This window comes from Mobula birostris, chromosome 16, assembly GCF_030028105.1.
Source record: "Mobula birostris isolate sMobBir1 chromosome 16, sMobBir1.hap1, whole genome shotgun sequence".
In the NCBI taxonomy this organism is placed as follows: domain Eukaryota; kingdom Metazoa; phylum Chordata; class Chondrichthyes; order Myliobatiformes; family Myliobatidae; genus Mobula; species Mobula birostris.
The window spans coordinates 80,321,317-80,343,655 of NC_092385.1; the positions used below are offsets into that span (position 1 = coordinate 80,321,317).

The following is a 22,339-nucleotide window of genomic DNA, read 5'->3' on the forward strand; positions in this document are numbered from 1 at the left end:
GTGACGAGCAAGAGGATAAGAAGTGAGAGAATAGGACCAATCCAGTGTGACAGTGGAAAACTGTGTATGGAACTGGAGGAGTAGCGGAGGTACTTAATGAATACTTTGCCAGTGAAAAGGACCATGGCAATTGTGGGAATGACTTATAGCAGATTGAAATGCTTGAATATATAGACATTAAGAAAGAGGATGTGCTGGAGCTTTTGAAAGGTATTAAGTTAGGTAACTTGCTGGGATTGGATGAGATATACCCCAGGCTTTTTTGGGAAGTGAGGGAGGAGTTTGCTGACCCTCTGGCGATGATTTTTGCATCATCAATAAGGACGGGAGAAGTACCAGTGGATTGGAAGGTTGCAAATATTGTTTCCTCGTTCGAGAAAGGGAGTAAAGATAACCCAGGAAATTATAGATCAGTGAGTTCTTCTTTAGTGGTGGGCAAGTTGTTGGAGAAGATCCTGAGAGGCAAGATTTATGAGCATTTGGAGAGACATAATCTGATTATTGATAAAGGTAGAGCAGTGGATGTAGCATATATGGATTTTCGTAAGGCATTTGATAAGGTTCCTCATGCAAGGCTCATTCAGAAAGTAATGAGGGATGGGATCCAGGGAGACCTTGCTTGACCACAGAAGGCAAAGGGTGGTTGTGGATGGTTCGTATTCTGCATGGAGGACGATGACCAGTGGGACCCCTCCTTTTTGTGATTTTTAAAAATGATCTGGTTGAGGAAGTAGAAGGGTGGGTTAGTAAGTTTGCTGATGACACAAAAGTTGGGGGTGCTGTGGATAGACAGAGGTTACAGTGGGACATCGATAGGATGCAGAACTGGGCTGAGAGGTGACAGATGGAGTTCAACCCAGATAAGTGTGAAGTGTGGAGGATCAGCGAGATCTTGTGGTCCATGTCCATCGGACACTCAAAGCTGCTGTGCAGTTTGACAGTGTTGTTAAGAAGGTGTATGGTGTGTTGGTCTTCATCAACCATGGGATTGAGTTCAGGAGCCGTGAGGTAATGTTACAACTATACAAGACCTTAGTTAGACCCTGCTTGAAGTACTGTGTTCAGTTCTGGTCACTTCATTACAGGAAAGATGTAGGTACTTTCGAGAGAGTGCAGAGGAGATTTACAAGGATGTTGCCTGGATTGGAGAGCATGCCTTATGAGAATAGGTTGAGTGAACTTGGCCTTTTCTCCTTGGAGCGACGGAGGATGAGAGGTGACCTGATAGAGGCATATAAGATGATGACAGGCATTGATTATGTGGATAGTCAGAAGCTTTTTCCCAGGATTGAAATGGCTAACATGAGGGGGCACAGTTTTACAGTGTTTGGAAGTAGGTACAAGGGGGATGTCAGATGTAAGTGATTCCACAGAGAGTGGTGGGTGCGTGGAATGAACTGCCAGCAAAGGTGGTAAGAGGCAGATGCAATAGGGTCTTTTAAGAGACTCTTAGATAGTTACATGGAGCTTAGAAAACTAGAGGACTATGCGGTAGGGAAATTCTAAACAGCTTCTAGAGTAGGTTACATGGTCGGCACAACATTGTGGGCCAAAGGACCTGTTATGTGCTAAATTTTCTATGCCTGATATCAGTAGCGAGAAAGTTATTGGAAGGTATCCTGCGGAACCAGGGATACAAGTATTTGGATAGTTCAAAGTACATTTATTATCAAAGGATGTATACATTATACAACCTTGAGATTCATCTCCTGACAGGCAGCCACAAAACAAAAGAACCCATATAGAAAAGACAGTCAAACACCCAATGTGCAGGGAAAAAAATACACATCATGCAAACAATAGCAGCATGTAAGAAAACAGTTTTCTGAATTGAAGTCTGCAAACAGTATCATAGTTCAGCACAGAGCCGAGTCATGGGGTAGCAATCTGAACTGGCCAGTCCCTTGCCTTGGGCCACATCACCCTGACCTTTTCAATCTGGCCTAGCACCTAAATCAACTTTCAAACATTGGGTTCAATCATCTCAAAAGACACGGACTGATTAGGGATAGTCAGCATGGCTTCATGTGTGATAGGTCATTTCTAACCAATCTTAGAGTTTTTCAAGGAAGTTATTAGGAAAGTGAATGAAGGCTGTCTACGTGGATTTAAGCAAGAGATTTGACAAGGTCCTGCATGGGAGGTTGGTCAAGAAGGTTCAGTTGCTCGGCATTCAAGATGAGGTAGTAAACTGGATTGTGGGAGAAGCCAGAGAATGGTAGCAGATGGTTGCCTCCTTGACTGGAAGCCTGTGACTAGTGGAGTGTCACAGGGATCGATACTGAGTCCATTGTTGTTTGTCATCTACATCGACAATCTGGATGATAATGTTGTAAACCGGATGATAAAATTTGCAGATGCCAGCATGATTGGGGTGTAGTGGACAGTGAGGAAGGCTATCATGGCTTGCAGATGGATCTGCATCAGCTGAAAAAATGGGCTAAAAAATGCCAGCTGGAATTTAATTAAGACAAGTGTGAGGTTTTGCACTTCGGTAGGCCCAACCAGGGGAGGTCTTACACAGAGAAGGATAAGACACTGATGAGTGTAATAGAACAAAGGGATCTGGGAATACAGGTCTATAATTCGTTGAAAATGGTAGATAGGGTTGTAAGAAAGCTTTTGCCCCATTGGCCTTCATCAATCAACGTACTGAGTAGAGATGCAATGTTATGTTGAAGTTGTATCAGATGTTGGTGAGGTTTAATTTGGACTATGTGTGCAGTTTTGGTAACCTACCTACAGGAGAGATGCAAATAAAGTTGAAAGAGTACAAAGAAAATTTGCAAGGTTGTTGTCGGGTATAGATGGGGTAAATGCAAGCAGCTTTTTCCACTGAGGTTGGGTGGGATTACAACCAGAGGTCATAGGGTACAGGTGAACGGTGACAAGCTTAAGGGAACATGAGGGGAAACCTCTTCACTCAAAGAGTCAACAGAGTGTGGAGTGAGCTGCTACCACAAGTGGTGCATGCAAGCTTGATTTCAATGCTTAAGTAAAGTTCGGACAGGTACAAAGATGGCAGGGGTATGGAGGGCTATGGTCCCAGAACAGGTCGTTGAGAACTGGACGGGCTGAAGTGCCTGTTTCTGTGCTGTTCTTTTCTACAACTACTTCACGAGGTCTCACTAAAGCTTTGTACAATTTCAGCAAGATTCCTTTACTTTTGCACACCAGCTCCTTTGCAGTAAAGGCCAACATGCCATTTGTCTTTCCAATTTCTTGTTTTATGCCTTATGAACCAGGAAACCAAGGCAATTTGCTAATTTCCCACTGCTTAAAAAAAAATCAAAGTACAATTCCTACACTACATTCCACTTGTCCTTGTGTCTCTCACAGATTCTCTGTCCTCCTTTCAGCTCACTCTCCGATATTGCACTGTATCATAAGCAAAGATAGATATATGACACTTTGCCCTTTTCATTTTGGGGCTCGACATGAACTATGAAAAGCTGAAAGACTGGGACTCCACTAGCATCCACTGATAAATCAATCACAAAAATAAGTAGGCTTGCTATGTACTGTATATAGGACTCTACCTGCTCATACTACTTTATTTAGTCCTATCGATGTCATAAGTTTCCACATGGACCACAACAACTATATCTTTCTCTGAGGTCTCCTACGTCTACCAGATGTCCCTAACCCTGCCAATAGGCAGGAAACTTTATTTTGAACTCACACCCACAGCTACAGAAAACATTTTATGTCCCTCAACATGCTGTCCCCTGTAACCTTAGATTCCTTTTCACTTCTGAACTTATATGGCCACCACAAATGGGAGAAATGGGCATGACAGTAGGATAGCGGTCAGCAAGACGCTAGTACAGCTCAGGGCATCGGAGTTCAAAGTTCAATTCTGGCATTATCTGTGAAGAGTTTCTCTTCACCCCCCCTGCTGAAGAATATGTGGGTTTCCCCTGGTGGCTCTGGTTTCCTCCCACAGTCCAAAGATGTTAATTGGTCACTGTAAATTGCCCCATGATCAAGTTAGGCTTAAACTGGGGTGGTTTATGGTTGCTGGAGTGGCACGGCTTGAAGGGCCAGAAGGGCCTACTCTGTGCTGTATCTCTAAAAATCAGCACAAATATTTTCTATAATTAATACATAGATAAAGTAAATAAGTGAATTCTGATTCTTCCACCAAATGCTTTGTTCTATACAAAAATGGATTACATGAGCCATAAGGGCTGTTTCTGTGCTGTATGACTTTATTAAAAGTCGAGCAAGAAATTGGTCACATGGCATTAGGTCCGCTGTACCATTCAACATCCCAAATTCCGTAACAGCCATCAGCAAAACAGACCTGGTCATAATTTGCTATGAATTTTCTACGTACTAAATGAAAATAAATTCCCTTTTACAATTTTGAGATAAGAATGAAAGCCCAAAGCCAATTAAAACACTTGCATGACAAAATGAGGTTACCCTTATTTAAGAAAATACCAAATAGTGATTTTTCACCAATTAATAATCTTATAAAAGTAAACATAATCACAATCACCCACTGTCCCATATCTTTTATTAGTAAACTTCAATTATATAATTAACATACTTCAAAGTATGCAGGTAGGAACAAAAGGCGTAAGTTAATGAGAAGAGAAATAAATAAGAATACCAACTTGCTTTGATAAAACTATTTTAACAGAGCGTGAATCTTAAGTTGCTTCAAAGTCTATTAGCACAGAAGCTTTGAATGCCAAGATGCACAAGACTATGGGCAGATGAGTAAAACATTCAAAGCAGGTTTGAAAAGACATCATTACAAGAAAAAGAAAACTGAGGTGGCATAGTTCCCACGCCCCGCATCTCCCGTTTCTACCTCCTACCCAAAACCAACCTTATAGTTCCCACGCCCCGCACCTCCCGTTTCTACCTCCTACCCAAAACCAACCTTATAGTTCCCACACCCCGCACCTCCCGTTTCTACCTCCTACCCAAAACCAACCTTATAGTTCCCACGCCCCGCACCTCCCGTTTCTACCTCCTACCCAAAACCAACCTTGTAGTTCCCACACCCCGCACCTCCCGTTTCTACCTCCTACCCAAAACCAACCTTATAGTTCCCACACCCCGCACTTCCCGTTTCTACCTCCTACCCAAAACCAACCTTATAGTTCCCACGCCCCGCACCTCCCGTTTCTACCTCCTACCCAAAACCAACCTTGTAGTTCCCACGCCCCGCACCTCCCGTTTCTACCTCCTACCCAAAACCAACCTTATAGTTCCCACACCCCGCACCTCCCGTTTCTACCTCCTACCCAAAACCAACCTTATAGTTCCCACACCCCGCACCTCCCGTTTCTGACCTCCTACCCAAAACCAACCTTATAGTTCCCACACCCCGCACCTCCCGTTTCTACCTCCTACCCAAAACCAACCTTATAGTTCCCACACACCGCACCTCCCGTTTCTACCTCCTACCCAAAACCAACCTTATAGTTCCCACACACCGCACCTCCCGTTTCTACCTCCTACCCAAAACCAACCTTGTAGTTCCCACGCCCCGCACCTCCCGTTTCTACCTCCTACCCAAAACCAACCTTATAGTTCCCACACACCGCACCTCCCGTTTCTACCTCCTACCCAAAACCAACCTTGTAGTTCCCACACCCCGCACCTCCCGTTTCTACCTCCTACCCAAAACCAACCTTGTAGTTCCCACGCCCCGCACCTCCCGTTTCTACCTCCTACCCAAAACCAACCTTGTAGTTCCCACATCTCTCACTTCCCGTTTCTACCTCCTACCCAAAACCAACTTGTAGTTCCCACACTTTCCGTTTCTACCTCCTGCCCAAAACCAACCTTATAGTTCCCACACCTCGCACTTCCCGTTTCTACCTCCTACCCAAGATCCAGATACCTGCCTGTCCTGGCTGACCTATTGTCTCAGCTTGCTCCTGCCCCACCAAACTCGTTTCTGCATACCTCGACACGGTTTTATCCCCCCTTGTTCAATCCCTTCCTACCAACGTTCGTGACACTTCTCACGCTCTTAAACTTTTCGATGATTTTAAGTTCCCTGGCCCCCTCCGCTTTATTTTCACCATGGATGTGCAGTCCCTATATACTTCCATCCCCCATCAGGAAGGTCTCAAAGCTCTACGCTTCTTTTTGGATTCCAGACCTAATCAGTTCCCTCTACCACCACTCTGCTCCGTCTAGAAGAATTAGTCCTTACTCTTAATAATTTCTCCTTTGGCTCCTCCCACTTCCTCCAAACTAAAGGTGTAGCTATGGGCACCTGTATGGGTCCTAGCTATGCCTGCTTTTTTGTTGGCTTTGTGGAACAATCTATGTTCCATACCTATCCTGGTATCTGTCCCCCACTTTTCCTTCGCTACATCGACGACTGCATTGGCGCTGCACCCTGCACGCATGCTGAGCTCGTTGACTTTATTAACTTTGCCTCCAACTTTCACCCTGCCTTCAAGTTTACCTGGTCCATTTCTGACACCTCCCTCCCCTTTCTAGATCTTTCTGTCTCTGTCTCTGGAGACAGCTTATCCACTGATGTCTACTATAAGCCTACTGACTCTCACAGCTATCTGGACTATTCCTCTTCTCACCCTGTCTCTTGCAAAAATGCCATCCCCTTCTCGCAATTCCTCCGTCTCCGCCCCATCTGCTCTCAGGATGAGGCTTTTCATTCCAGGACGAGGGAGATGTCCTCCTTTTTTAAAGTAAGGGGCTTCCCTTCCTCCACTATCAACTCTGCTCTCAAAGGCATCTCTCCCATTTCACGCACATCTGCTCTCACTCCATCCTCCCGCCACCCCACTAGGAATAGGGTTCTCCTGGTCCTCACCTACCACCCCACCAGCCTCCGGGTCCAACATATTATTCTCCGTAACTTCCGCCACCTCCAACGGGATCCCACCACTAAGCACATCTTTCCCTCCCCCCCCACCCTGCTTTCCACAGGGATCGCTCCCTACGCGACTCCCTTGTCCATTCGTCCCCCCCACCCCTCCCCACTGATCTCCCTCCTGGAACTTATCCTTGTAAGCGGAACAAGTGCTACACATGCCCTTACACTTCCTCCCCTACCACCATTCAGGGCCCCAGACAGTCCTTCCAGGTGAGGCAACACTTCACCTGTGAGTCAGCTGGGGTGATATACTGCGTCCGGTGCTCCTGATGTGGCCTTCTATATATTGGCGAGACCTGATGCAGACTGGGAGATCGTTTTGCTGAACACCCTGCTCTGTCTGCCAGAGAAAGCAGGATCTCCCAGTGGCCGCACATTTTAATTCCACATCCCATTCCCATTCCGATATGTCTATCCACGGCCTCCTCTACTGTAAAGATGAAGCCACACTCAGGTTGGAGGAACAACACCTTATATTCCGTCTGGGTAGCCTCCAACCTGATGGCATTAACATCGACTTCTCTAACTTCCGCTAATGCCCCACCGCCCCCTCGTACCCCATCCGTTATTTATTTTTATACACACATTCTTTCTCTCACTCTCCTTTTTCTCCCTCTGTCCCTCTGACTATACCCCTTGCCCATCCTCTGGGTTCCCCCCCCTTGTCTTTCTCCCCGGACCTCCTGTCCCATGATCCTCTCATATCCCCTTTGCCAATCACCTGTCCAGCTCTTGGCTCTATCCCTCCCCCTCCTGTCTTCTCCTATCATTTTGGATCTCCCCCTCCCCCTCTCAAATCTCTTACTAACTCTTCCTTCAGTTAGTCCTGACAAAGGGTCTTGGCCTGAAACGTCGACTGTACCTCTTCCTAGAGATGCTGCCTGGCCTGCTGCGTTCACCAGCAACTTTGATGTGTGTGGCATAGTGGAACAGCTTGGGAAAGGAAGACTTGATTTTATGGCCCAGATAACACAAATTTATCAATGTTGCGTTTAAAATGAGGATGCATTGGAGACCCAGACTTGAGAACACACATCTCGGAAAGTTACAGAAAGGAAGGGTTAAGCATTATAAATAGACAGTGGAGTATTGTGGGAAGTTGTGCTAAGAAAGAGTTAAGTATTGTACATTCAGAACCAAATGTTACAGTATATTTTCGAATGAAGTCACATGATAGAAGGAAATTTTTACAGGAGCACTATCGACAGTGTCCTGATCAGCTACTGAACTACTGAACTCCCTGCCACCACCCAGGTCTTATCATGCATGAAGAACCAATAGCATTATACTGTTTACTTTTAAAGTTTTGTCATAAATGCACCTTATTATTTATTAATTTACTCAGGGTAACATTACTGTATGTGTAATGTGTGTGAGTTATATATACTGTGTTGTACGACTTGGTCCAGAGGAATGTTGTTTTGTTTGGTGGTATACATTGGTACACTTGAATGACAATGAACTGAACTTGACCTTGAAATGGAAATGAACAAGAAATCAAAAGGAGCTACATTTAAATGGTTTGAGGATTCTGGACATAATGTCTGGACGTAGGGGAGATGTTGCAGGTGACTATGTCTAACTAGATAAGAATGAAAGCCCAAATCTGAAAATCATTTGAATGTCAAAATGAAATGTTATTGTTTTCTTTAGAAAGTATTATATTCTTAGCAAATGAAAATTAATATTATGACACATAATTAAAAAACTTACATACCTGAATATCCATTAATTCAAATTCAAGCTCAAAATGCAGTGAATGGCTGTAGCCTGACAATCTGTACTGCTTTGTTTGGTTGTTGCCTGTAAATTAATGCAGTACAGTGAATAGGCATTCCTATATGGCAGTTAATACAATTTTGGAGGAAATTTAGCTTTTGATAATGTCAATGCATTCTAAATTTGATTCGACGCAAAGTCAAGCATTCTTTAAGTTATTCTAATTCAACTTTCTGAAGTACCAGTGAGATATTTCCACTTCCAATTGCATCTGTACCCTGATAAGATAACAGCTTTAGTGCTGATCTGACCTAGGCTGTTGCATGGACAAGGCCCTCGTGCCTTAGGGTTGCTTGTGGCAGCCTTCGGTGAAGAAGACGCCAGAGCTGGCTGTGTACTGCTGGATTCCATACTGGGTTGGGGGCTGGCCTCTCCAGTGTTTACTGCCAGAAAGACAAGCTGGACTGCATTCATCTGTGGCTACACTTCTGCAAAGTGAGGAACTACTGTGGCTTGTTCTTGCAGAAATGTTGTGCCAGGACAACATCCATGCACCATAAATCTACAAGCCATGGCACTCTGGACTATATTTTTTAACATAGGTTTTTTGTAACAGTATGTTTTTCTGCTGAAATAATTATATGTATGCTATGTGCTATGTGAGTGTTGGTTCTGTGTGTGGCACCTCAGCCCCAGAGGAATGATGTTTCCTCTGGCTGGATTCCACTGCATGGCTGCTGGACAATTAAACCTGAACTTCATTGTTCAAAGCTCACAGTAAATTTATTATTGAAGTACATGAATGTTATCATATACTACCTTGAGATATATTATTGAACATTTTTCTTCTGTATTCCTCCACCCACAAGGAACTGACTTAGAACCATCAAACGCATTTCACGTGGAACAGTTCTGCGGATAGAAGTTCTTCATCTTATTTGTTTGCTAGCCTTAAAGACAAGTTCCAGAGGTGAAAGGATAAGTGTAATAAGCTACCCTTGATAACAAAGCAGATTAAAGATTAAAGTCTGTCACGAGCCTTGTGACCCATCAGGCCGGTGCTTACGCCGGTTTCTGTGGCGTGAAGCGACTGAGAGTACGAGACTCCGCCCCCCCGCCCCCCAACAGATAGGACACCAGTCTATTGCGAGGTTAACCCCCGGCATTTGTGCCGGTACCCATTCTCAGCTGGGTAGACTGAAGCATTGTGTGGTTAAGTGCCTTGCTCACAGATACACACGCTGCCTCAGCCGAGGCTCAAACCCACGGCCTTCAGGTCGCTGGTCCAACGCCCTGACCACTTGGCCACGCACCACACAGTAACAAAGCAGGATGCCACATTGTTACATAAATTTTCCAAGATTCTCAGCATTCAGCACTGGTGTAAATGGGAAAACTACTGGCTCACAGCTCCAGCAACATGGATTCAGTTCTGACCTTAGCTACTGTCTGTGTGAAGTTAGCACATTCTCCCACCAACCACACGTTTCTTCCAGATGCTCCGTATTCCTCATACCTCCCAAAAATATGCAAGCTAGTAGGATAATCGACTACGGTAACTTGACCTTTATATGTGGATGAGTGGTAGAATTTAGGGGGTTTCCTGGGAATGTGGGAAGAATAAAATGGTTTAGGGTAGAATTGGTATAAAAAGTAGTGCTTGATCGTTAGTATGGACAGTGTGCTTCCATGTTATATCACTCAATGAAAATTTTTGCCACTTATTGTCTACATCTTTTTTAAACAATCAGGATAAATAATTGGAGCCTAAAACTGATTAGGCAATGTAATTGTCAAGATCATGAACTTCGGTGTGAAGTTAAACCCTCAAAATGATCACAGTCCTATACTGCTGCAAATATTTGATTAAATTTGATACTTAATATCTAATTGTTAGTTTTTCAACTTTTTCTAACCATCTACTTACATGCTTCGTAATTAGGAAGAAGAAAAACCATTTGAAACCTCCAGTTGCAGCTACAAGTCTAGCTACCTATGGTCCTGATTTCCGGAAACATCCCATATTGACCTATTCAGCATGGAATTCTTACCCACTCTTGCCACATCCAGCACTATTAGCAATTGTTTGTTCTCTGGTGACAGCATTGTTTATAGTTTTCATCTCTGACATCTCTGTCAATCAGTTTTCAAGAGTTGTATGTTAATCTAGGCGAGAAAAATTTTCCTATCCTGGCCAACCTATGCCCCGTATCTCTCTATGCAAAGCTTTATTTACTTCCTCAGTTCAACCTTATAATTCTTCTTATACATATGGAGTAAATCACTGACTGGAATGTACTTACGAAAAATGGAACATTCATAAACTTACCTTCACCGACTATTTTCATAGTGTGTTGTCTAAACTCAATGCCAGTTAACTGGATTAGTAATGCAGCCTGAGATTTAGCCTGTTCAACCTGTGCTTCCAGATCAGTTGTTGAGCATTTCCATGATTCAGGATTCTGCACACTGATTTTTTCTTTTTGCAGATACCTAAATATAAAAAATTTTGAAAAAGTCTCACAATGCCAACACATCAACCAGTTTGTGAAACCATCGCACCAACATTCAATTAAACAACAAGTAAGCATCACGCTATAATGGCTGTTACTGGTCAAGAACCTTGAAGTCATATGGGACACAAGCTGAAATCCAATAATGACAGTGAGGAGAACTAATTAATGTAAATAAATTAAACAATAACCATTAACTAATATTTACTACCGTCTGAAGACGTTAGGTTCATTAGAAAATCAGCTGTGTCACTGAAGTGCAAGTGACACTATTAAAAATAGAGTGGGAATGTTGTATTACAGAGGGTGGTGTGGTAGGAAGGCTCAGGTGATATGTGCACAGTAGATAAGGAGAGGACATACAAGGAGTGACAGGGAAGAGTGCAGAAGGAAGAAGAGAGTGCAGGGAAGATGTGCGGGGACGGTCTCTTATCTATACAACTGGAATATTGCCATTACATTTTTAATATATTGATATAATTTTTTAATATTTTAAATAATAAGCCTTAAATATATTCTGGCAGATAGGGCTCGTTAGCTGTGGTTGGCAGCTCACTTAGGAGAAGGAAAGCTCTGCTCTCAAACTCCTGCTGCCTTGCAGCTGTCCCCACTCACAGTGAAGGTTTTGGGAGTAAATCCCGAGGAAAAATCCAGAGCTGGAGTCCCTAAAACAGTCTTACATTGAATTCAATGTTGACTGGCAACTCCTGCAACACCACCGGTGCCAAACTGCACGGGTCTCTGCCATTCCTCTGGATTCACCAGCTGTGTGGTGGGGGGGCAGGGGGGGCGCGGGGGGGTGTGCCTGCTACATGAGCTACAACTTGCTCTCCATATCATATTACCCTGGCTCACGTATCATGTAGACAGCTGCAACACAACATCCATGGCTGACCTCGACTAATGGAGAACCTCTCTAAATTATATTTACAAAATTATCCATTTTCATTGCAAATTTATAAAATGTTAAGTTTAATTAATGAAATAAGTAACAATTTATCTTTTTAAGGTACAGCACTTTGGATTCAAACTAAGAAATTATTCTGCAGTTCGTCGGAAATAAAAGCAGAAAATGCTGGAAATACTGAGCACGTCAGGCAGCACCAATAGAGGGACACAGAGTGGAAATATGCTTCAAGTTGTAAAGAAGAGGCATAAAGAGAACAAATTCATACCACAGAGACCGAATATGGATGAGTGACGTAACTGTTGGCTATACTGACTAAGAAAGACATGTTTATTCAAGCTGATCTTCCCGGAAGAGAAGCAAGAAGGAAATGAAACAGAACAGAAGACCAGGAAAAATTATACTGGAACTGTGGAATACAGACATGGCATCTGGAAGGTAGAAAAATACATTTAATATTACCACTTCATAACCTTTCATGAGAATGAAACAGTTCAGATACAGATAGGAAAACCTGGTTATCTGAAACTGTTGAATTCAGTACTAAGTCCCAAGGGCCAAGTTGGAATATCAGATGCTATTCCTTTGAGTTTACATTTGGCAGTACCATGGTCAATACAGACATTGTAGGGCAGAGTTGTTCCTGTACTGCAGTATTCTATTGTTTAAAAATGTAAAAGGCCAACAATGAATGTCTGAGTGAGAGAATGATGAGAAGTTAAGGAGCCAACCAACTCTAAATTGAAGTTCACTTTTGTGGACTGAACAGACTGCAAGCTGTTATCAAGAGCATCTGTGCTCAGTTTACCAAAGCAGAAAAAGTGACACACTAAACTGAAAAAAAAGTAGAAGTGAAAAGCTGCCTCACCCGGAAAAAGTTCTTTGGTTCCTGAAAGCTGGGAAAGAAAGAAGCTAAAGGACAGATGTCGTATCTCCTGCAGATGCACAGGAAAGCACAGTGAGAAGGGAAGTCGTGTATGATGGGGATTTTGAGGGATTGAAGACCATAGTGAAATTAAGACAGCTGGAACTAGGAAAAAAAAGAAACTATCAACCATCACTTGTGAACGTTGGGAAGCAAAAATGGATGAGATTATGGAAGTAAGATCTCCAAAGCAAATTAGATCACTGACTGAGAGACCTGACTATCTGTACTAGGCTCTTGGTCAAAAGCAAGGGGTCCCCACCTGGGGTCCATTGTCCCCTTAGTTAATGGTATGGGCCCATGGCATAAAAAAGGTTAGACTCTAAAGTGAGGCATGAGATGTCCAAGCAACACCACTGTGAGCAAGATTGATTACTGGTTCTTGTGAGCAAAATGCTTTAAATTTGTAAGTGGAATGGTTAAGCTGAGGTTGTAAAGTCATACCAGCAGTCAAATGATGAACAGGTCATTAGAGGATATGATGTCAAGAGAGGAGCCCATGTTTTTTTTTCTGAAGACTGAAAAAAGGATCCACAGCTGGGGTAAAGATTCCTGCTGAAATAAACAGGTGAGATCAGAAATGCTGAGTATCACACTAGGCTTGGAATTCATTGAGGTGGGGTTAGGACATTGAAGCTGAGATATGTTGAAATCTGACTTTTGAGGATGGCGGTGGGGGGAAGAACAGAAGAAACAGTATAAATACACCAACAGGGGAGATTGGAAGTCAAAGGAAAACAAAGGGTAAGAAACAAGCACAGGAGCCCTACAGTTCTAGAGTTTGCAGTTTATTCTCTTCCTACTTACATGTTTTTCAGAAACCCTTGAGAATTAATCTGAGTCTCTTTGGCCTTTTGCTCCAACATTTGAATTTCTTCCTGGAGGCACAGGATCTCATTTTCATAAATCTGCTGCAGTGATTTTTCCATGAGTTCTATTAAATTAAATAATGAAGGATTCTGTTATACAGAAAACTAAGTCATTTTTCTTTTGAAGAAACTCTTCAAACCATTAATACATTGAATGCCACATACTGTAATCCTCCAAATTCCTGCATATTTCTTTTCCCACCATTTCATCAGTGTTATTAGCTGTATCACTAAAAAAAACTCCATCTTTAAAAATCCTTACCCTCATTTGAAAACCATTCAAAGCTCATTTTTGAAATCTAGCCTTCAGCCACCATTCCAAACCTACCACCTTTTGATCAAATTCTGTTCCCTTTATTATTTTCTTGGAGAAGTGGATATTTTGAAGATAGTATGTAAATACATTGAAATGTATAGAATATCAATACAAGGGGCAAAATTCTCAAGAGTTTTCAGGAAACAAACATCAGGAAAATTGGTATGTTTGTTCTTGAACTGAAAGATACTCTAATTATTTTACATGCTGATTTAGCAAAAATGTTAAATTTCTGTACATGACTTCTAAAGAAAAAAACTTGAAAAATTCATCTTTCTCATCGAGAGCATTGTTAAAGTGTTCAAAAATTGTCTCATTATAATAAATGAACAATTTCACTACAAAATAGCACCACTTGGTGTCAGTAATGGGGTATTACAAAAATAATTCCAAACGAAATTCACCAGAGACATTAAAACATGATCTAGCGCTTTCCAGGTATCTATGACGTATAAACGCTTCTTGAGCTACCAGCCGGGCACAGGTATTGATTTTAATTGATGTTTCATTGTCACAGGGTTTGCCATTGAAATGTCAGCTAAAATCAATACCTGTACCTGGTTGGTAGCCTAAGAAGAGTTTAATCATCACCAGAGACCTGTTAACTTAGCAATTGTAAGGTACAAAACAGTTAGCAATTTCTTGTAATTAACAAACAAAATTTGACAACAAGCAATATAAGGCCTGGATACATTACAATATTGATGAAACTACTTGTGTCCGCCATCAGAATTGATTTTTAACAATTTCTGTACATTTCCACCAGTACATTCTAATTTCTCCAGTCAATGTAAATCACTAGACCATGTGAATTTAAGATAATTATATAATAAGTTAATGAACAGGTCTAACTATGAAATTCCTTTTAAGATTTTACACTTTTTTTATGACATATTAAGCCTAATTACAGCTAAACAAACATCTGGATATAAAAACTAATTTCAGCTATTAGCACTACAAATTACTTACATCAAGAAATTTGTCAGATATATTTAACCTTCAAATATTTAAAAAAAACTGAAAAAACATTTAAATAGTTGAAGAAAAAAATACTCTGCTATCCCGACTTGATCAATTCTTTAAAGTGATTAGGTACTCAATTCACCACAGCTGCTCAGAACAGATGGCATATTCCAGCAGATTATTCTCAGCACATTACAAGGTTAAGTGATTGGGCAAAGCAGCAAAACAGAATTAGATACATGACAGAATCGAGGTGCCTGATAAGTATCTCCTTCAATATCTTTGACTTCCTCTTCCTACCTCCATTCCTTCAGAGTACTACTATTCCACTTGCTTTTTTGCAGTTCTGGATAAGGTCATACTTTTGTTTGGCTGTTCTCTCTGCAGGCTTAAGTTCTGAAATTCCCTCTGTAATTTTATTTCCTCTTCTAAGACACTACTTAAAAACTCTCCAATTGCCCAGGCTTTCTTTGTGTAACTGAGCAAAAACTTTCGTTTGAAAATATGCTTGGGTAACTTTTGTCTTTTAGGCAAGACTATCTATCTTTTTTATATAGAACATAGAAAAGTACAACACAGAAAAAATATACCTTTGGCCTATGATGAGTCTGCTGAATGCAATGCCAAATTAAACTAATCCCTTCTGCCTGCATATGATGCAAATCCCTCATTCCTGCATATTCAGGAGTCTATTTAAAAGCTTCTTGACACCTTAATCATATCTGTTCTACTGCCAATGGTAGCTCATTCCAAACACCTATCACACTGTATGTAAAAAGATGCTTGCCTCACAAATCCCCTTTAAATGTTGCCTCTCTCACAATGCTATGCTCTCCGCATCCTGAGAAAAAATATGGTTGTCTACCCATAAAATTACATCAGGTCCCCCCTCACACTCTCAGGAAATTGCAATAGGGTAACTTGACGTCGGCCATACGCATTTGTGCTGGCTCCCAAAACATGAAACCGGTGAAGATTCAAACAACAGGAATTCTGCAGATGCTGGAAATTCAAGCAACACACATCAAAGTTGCTGGTGAACGCAGCAGGCCAGGCAGCATCTGTAGGAAGAGGTACAGTCGACGTTTCAGGCCGAGACCCTTCGTCAGGACTCAGTTCCCTTCTCTGCTTCCCGGACACCATCTGCTCGAATCCCCTAGTCAGCTCACAAGAGACTCTGCAGATGATGGAAATGCAAAGCAACGTACAGAATTCTGGAGGATCTTGGCAGGTTAGGCAGTGTCTACTGAGGGAAATAAACAGTTGACATTGCGGGCCGAGACTCTTCCAGCAACTTTGTGCGCGTTGCTAAATGTTTACTAATCCCCCGCACTCTCAGAAGTGCTCCGCTCGAGTTCCCTGCCTTGCATCCCATCAGAATAAAGGTATGAAAATATCTTCCCCGTTCCCGCTCAGGCAAAGAGTAAAGAATCTGGAGTTGACGTCCTCACCCCGGTTCGGTGGATGTCCCAGGAGGACGGAGTTGGCGCCAGCGCCGTTCAAAGCGGCGGACCCGTGCGGAGACTGGCTCCAACCATCCGTGAGGGGAATAGCTGTCCGGCCAACCCTCCCACCGGCGCCACCATCACCATCCTCCGTGCCCAGTTCAACGCCAGGTAACATTACTGTCACATCACTGTTTCATGTAGTTGCGGGTAGGTTTCCACAGTAAAACAGTGTTAATACTTTCTTTAATGCTTGCACCCCTCTCTGTGAATGTGTTCCTGATGTGTATCACGGTTAAGTGTCCCACACTAGGAGAGATTTTAATACTTTAATCCGCGTTGCGTATTACCTATTTTCATAAAGTGATTAGCAATTACAAAAACCCTTAGTTTAACCTCCAATGCTCATATTTTTTGGTGTGACTTTCCCGTGACGAGTACTTTTCTCGACACCTCGTGTCCCCGGAACTAAACTGGTTGCTCACGGAGTGTCCGGACGGATAGTGGGGTCGGATGGCACGCTGTGGTAATGTGAGTGTTGAAGTTCGCGGCTTAAGATTTTCGGAGGAGAAACTCATTTTAATGTTGCTGTGTACTATTGCCAACAACTTAATCTAACGTTAAATTGTTTCATATTTGGTCGTTGTGAGATTTCAATTTTGTAGCAGTCAGTTAAGTGGGTGGTTAACACCATGTGATTGCAGTATGTGAACTAAGCAACCAAAATAATAATCGTCCAATCTCTTGGGACGTTATATTATTATGTTGTTTCAAGTTTATTGAATAATGATAATTAATCTATTTGTGCATCCAGCTTTTATTTTGATTGCGTGAGGTCGAGAAGAGAAAGACTGCAAATATGGTACAATTAACTTCGACTCGCGTGGGGAGTATTTTATCAGACTTCTGACATATGTGGCAAGAGGAGGTACCCACTGCAGAATACCAGACCAATTTTTGTAACAGTGTTGTCTACTTGTGGTTCTTGTTATTGATGGCGAGGGATTCCACAGTGATAATACCATTCATTGTCCGGTCTAGGTGTTGGGACTGTCTTGTTGGAGATAATCATTACATGGGCCTTCTGTGTCATGATGTTACTTGCCACTTATCACACCAGTGTTGATATGTTGCCCAGCTTTGGCTGCATAGATGAATGGGTTGTTTCATTTGCTGAGGAATTGCAAAAATTAAGTTTGGATTTAAAGTGTATGTTATCAGTATGAGGTGTGGGCATGTGGCCAAGTGGTTAAGGTATTGGACTAGCGACCTGAAGGTAGTAAGTTCGAGCCCCAGCCAAGGGAACGTGTTGTGTCCTTGAGCAAGGCACTTAAATCACACTGAAGCGCACCTTCAATAACTCCAAAAGACTGAGGTTGGGTAAAATACTGAAAGGCTTTTATTCGCTGTACAATACGACCTCCATGGTGAGTGTCTGCCCCCGGACTGAGGGCGAGGGGCAAGGCGAAACACCTTTATACAGAATTCTGTGGGAGGAGCCACAGGGGCAGTCAGCAGAGGGGCGTGTCCAGACAGTTAACCCAGTTACAACATATATATGGTTTACCACACACACATTGCTCTGTGATGACACTGGTGCCAAGCTGTATGGGTCCTAATGCCCTTCCCTTGGACAACACTGGTGTGGAGAGGGCAGACTTGAAGCATAGGCAACTGCTGGTCTTCCATACAACCTTGCCCAGGCCTGCGCCCTAGAGAGTGAAGACTAAAGGATGCCTTTATTTATCAGTATGAGGATTTCTTGCAAGAAAGTTGTGACTATTGAATGAAGAATCTAGTGCTGTGCGCCGTCATTTGCAAGTATCTCGTCCCTTAGATACGGAAACATGAACATAATATTCCAGCTGTAATTTTAGAACAGCCTTTTGACATATCAATTGAACACCTTCACTTTGTTCTTATATCCCCATGTAGTAATGGCCAATGAACAGTTTTTGCTGATTGCTTGTTGGACCTGCACATTAAACTTCCAGATGATTTGTGTGTGTGCAGGGGCATCCTTTACATGCCAATACTATTCATGCCATTTAAAATGCTCTTTTTTCAACTATTTTTCTATATTTCATAAGAGCTTAAGAAATAGGTGCAGGAGTAGGCCATCTGGCCTGTCGAGCCTGCTCCGCCAATCAATAACATCGTGGCTGATCTGACTGTGTACTCATCTCCACCTACCTGCCTTTTCCCCATAACCCTTAATTCCCCTGCTGTACAAAAATCTATCCAATCTTGTTTTATTTATATATATATACTGAGATAACTTCCACTGCTTCATTGGGAAGAAAATTCCACAGATTCACTACTCTTAACAGTTCCTCCTCATCTCCATCCTAAATTTACTACCCCGAATCTTGAGGCTATGTCCCTTAGTTCTAGTCTCACCTACCAGTGGAAGCAACTTTCCTGTCTCTATCTTATCCACCCCTTTCATAATTTTATGTGTTTTTATACAATCTCCTTTCATCCTCCTGAATTCCAGCAGTACAGTCCCAGGCAACTCAATCTGTCCTCATAGCCTATCCCTCTCATCTCTGGAATCAACCTGGTGAACCTCCTCTGCACCATTTTCAAAGCCAGTGTATCCTTCCTGAAGTAAGGAGATTAAAACTGCATGCAGTACTCCAGATGCGGTCTCACCAGTACCCTGTACAGTTGCAGCATAAATTACTCTTAAATTCAATCCCTCTAGCAATGAAGACCAACATTCCATTAGCCGCCTTGATAGCCTGCTGCACCTGCAAACCAGCATCTTGCAAATCATGCACAAGCGCTCCCAAGTCCTTCTGCACAGCAGCATGCTGCAGTCTTTTACCATTTAAGTAATGATCTAATCTTCCATTTTTCCTTCCAAAGTGGATGACCTTGCAATTACCAACATTGTACTCCATCTGCCAGACCTTTGCCCACTCGCTTAACCTATCTATAACTTTCTGCAGACTCTCCATATCCTCTGCACAATTTTATTTTCCATTCAATTTAGTATCATCAGCAAACTTAGATACACTACACTTGGTCCCCTCTTCCAGATCATTAATGTGTATCGTGTACTGTTGCAGTTCCAGCATCAGCTTCTGTGGCACAACGCTCACCACTGATTGCCAACTAGAGAAACACCCAACTCTGCTTTCTATTGGTTAACCATGCTAATACATCACCCCCAACTCTATGCATCCTTATCTTATGGATAAGTCTTTTATGTGGCACCTTATCGAACGCCTTTTGGATAACCAAGTATATAACATCTATCTGTTCCCCTCTATTAAATCTACTTGTTATGTCATCAAAGGACTCCAATAAGTTTGTCAAACAGGGCCTGCCTTTGCTGAATCTATGCTGCGTCTGCATAATAATGGATCCATTTTTTTTTCCAGATGCCTCGCTGTTTCTTCATTAATGATAGCTTCAAGCATTTTCCCAACTACAGATGTTAAACTAACTGGTCTATAGCTGCCTGCCTTTTACCTACATCCTTTTTTGAACAGTGGTGTGACATTCACTGCCTTCCAATCCACTGGGACCTGCCCAGAGTCCAGAGAAATTTGGTAAATTATCACCAAACCATCAACTATAATTTCTGCTATTTCTTTCAGTACCCTGGGACACATTTCATCTGAACCAGGGGATTTTCCTATCTTTAGATCCACAGGTTTGCTCAGCATTACCTCTTTAATGATAGCTATTGTATCGAGGTCTTCACCTCCCATCACGTCCATATCTCTCTTCGGCATGTTAGGTGTGTCCTCCACTACAAAGACAACACAAAATAATTCAAAATCTCTGCTATTTCCTCATTACCCAATATCAAGTCCCCCTTCTTGTCCTCCAAGGGACCTATGCTCACTTTAGCCACCCTTTTCCACATAATATAATTACAAAAACTCTTACTATCTGTTTTTATATTTTGTGATAGTTTATTTTCATAATCTAGCTTCCCTTTCCCCTTTCTCTTTCTCCCCAGTCCTGACGAAGGGTCTGGGCCTGAAACGTCGACTGCACCTCTTCCTACAGATGCTGCCTGGCCTGCTGCGTTCACCAGCAACTTTGATGTGTGTCCCTTTCTCTTTTGCTTGCTTAGTGCTTCTTTGTTGCTTTTTAAAGTTTTCCCAATCTTCCAGTTTCCCACTACTCTTGGTGTCTTTGTACACACGAGCTTTTAGTTTGATGCCTTCCTTTATTTCCTTAGTTATCCATGACTGGTTCTTCCCACCCTTACTGTCCTTGCTTTTAACTGGAATATACTTCTGTTGAGCCCCATGGAAAAATCTTTGGAACTCTTCCACTTTTCCTCAACCATCCCACCATAAAGTACGCATTCCCAGTCTACCCTATCCAACTCCTCCCTCATCCCATTGTAGTCTCCCTTGTGTAGGGATAATACACTCATTTTAAATTGAATATTGCACTCTCTATTTGTATGAGAAACTCATTCATACTGTGATCACTCTTTCCAAGTGGATCCCAACTACAAGATTGTTAATTTTACATGTATTATTGCACAAGACCAAATCCAAGATAGCACATTCCCTTGTAGGTTCAGTAACGTGCTGTTCAAGAAATCTATCACATATGCATTCTATGAAGTCCTCCTCGAAACTGCCTTGACCAACTTGATTCACCCAATCTATGTGCAAGTTAAAGTTCCCCACAATAACTGCTGTTCCATTCTTACATGTCTCAGATATTTCACGATTTATTGCCTGTGCCACTGTAATGTTATTATTCAGTTGCCTATAGACAAATCCCACTAGTGCTTTTTTACCCTATACTATTCCTAATCTCTATCCAGATGGATTCAGCGTTCTGCTCCTTAGATCTTATATCATCTCTCACTATCACCCTGATCTCATCCTTAAGTAAGAGCACTACCCCACCTCCCTTACCTTACTGCCTATCCTTCCATATTACCTAATATCCTCGGATATTTAATTCCTAATCCTGTCCACCCTGCAACCACGTTTATGTAATGGCCACTAAATCATACCCCTTTATACTGACTTGTGCCACAAGTTCACTGACCTTGTTACAAATTCTACAGGCATTCAGATAAAGTGCCCTTACACTCATTGTGCCTTTAAAAATCCAGTAATCTTTGTCTCTTACGCACTTGACTTTTCTGCACTCCACTCTCACTTGTCACTTTTTTAACATCTGCTTTAACTTTGTACACACTTCTCTCTTTTACTTTATCCATACTCCTCTAAGTGGATGACCTTTCATTTACCAACATTGTACTCCATCTGCCAGACCCTATCTATATCTCTCTGCTGACTCTCCGTATAATCTGGTAAAGCCACCCTCCTGCTATATACTTTAAAGCCCTATTCATAACCCTAGTTATCTTGTTTGAGGTAGTGATGGGGGACAAAGAAATAGTAGAGGAATTGAGTATTTTGCATCATCCTAACTAGCAGAAGATACTAGCAGTATGCGAGAAGTTCGAGAGTGCAGTTGCATTCATTGTGAGAGGACAAGAATATCAAAGTAAGGATGTAATGTTGAGGCTTTATAAGGAACTGGTGAGGCCTCACTTGGAGTATTGTGAGCAGTTTTGGGTCCCTTATCTAAGAAAAGATGTGCTGAGATTGGAGAGCATTCAAAGGAGGTTCACAGGAATGATTCCAGGAATGATAGGCTTATCACATGAGAAGTGTTTGGCTCTGAGCCTGTACTCACTGAAGTTTAGAAGAATGAGGGGAAAACTCATTGAAAAATCTAGATAAAGTGGATATGGAGAGGATGTTTCCTGTGGTGGGGAGAGTCTAGAACCAGAACACGCAACCTCAGAATAGAGGG

At 42.2% G+C, this 22,339-nt stretch overlaps 2 protein-coding genes across 4 annotated transcripts in view; one reads left to right on the forward strand and one right to left on the reverse strand.

Annotated features, from left to right (window-relative positions):
- The window catches only part of cenpp (centromere protein P), a 279,625-nt gene extending 262,823 nt beyond the window's left edge, over nucleotides 1-16,802 (reverse strand). Inside the window, exons 1-4 of the mRNA XM_072280996.1 lie at nucleotides 16,535-16,802; nucleotides 13,743-13,869; nucleotides 10,920-11,083; nucleotides 8,589-8,674 (exon numbers count right to left, since the gene is read on the reverse strand). Coding sequence (XP_072137097.1) covers nucleotides 8,589-8,674; nucleotides 10,920-11,083; nucleotides 13,743-13,869; nucleotides 16,535-16,706 — 549 coding nt within the window. The 5' untranslated portion in view covers nucleotides 16,707-16,802. The remainder of the gene's footprint in view (nucleotides 1-8,588; nucleotides 8,675-10,919; nucleotides 11,084-13,742; nucleotides 13,870-16,534) is intronic.
- Nucleotides 16,519-22,339, forward strand: part of nol8 (nucleolar protein 8) — a 78,937-nt gene continuing 73,116 nt past the window's right edge. For 2 of the 3 annotated variants that reach the window (XM_072280985.1, XM_072280987.1), the window contains exon 1: nucleotides 17,024-17,059. The gene's annotated coding sequence lies outside the window, so the exon portion shown is untranslated. Of the gene's footprint in view, nucleotides 16,700-17,023; nucleotides 17,060-22,339 lie in introns of those variants that run through there. The other variant, XM_072280986.1, reaches the window with a different exon arrangement.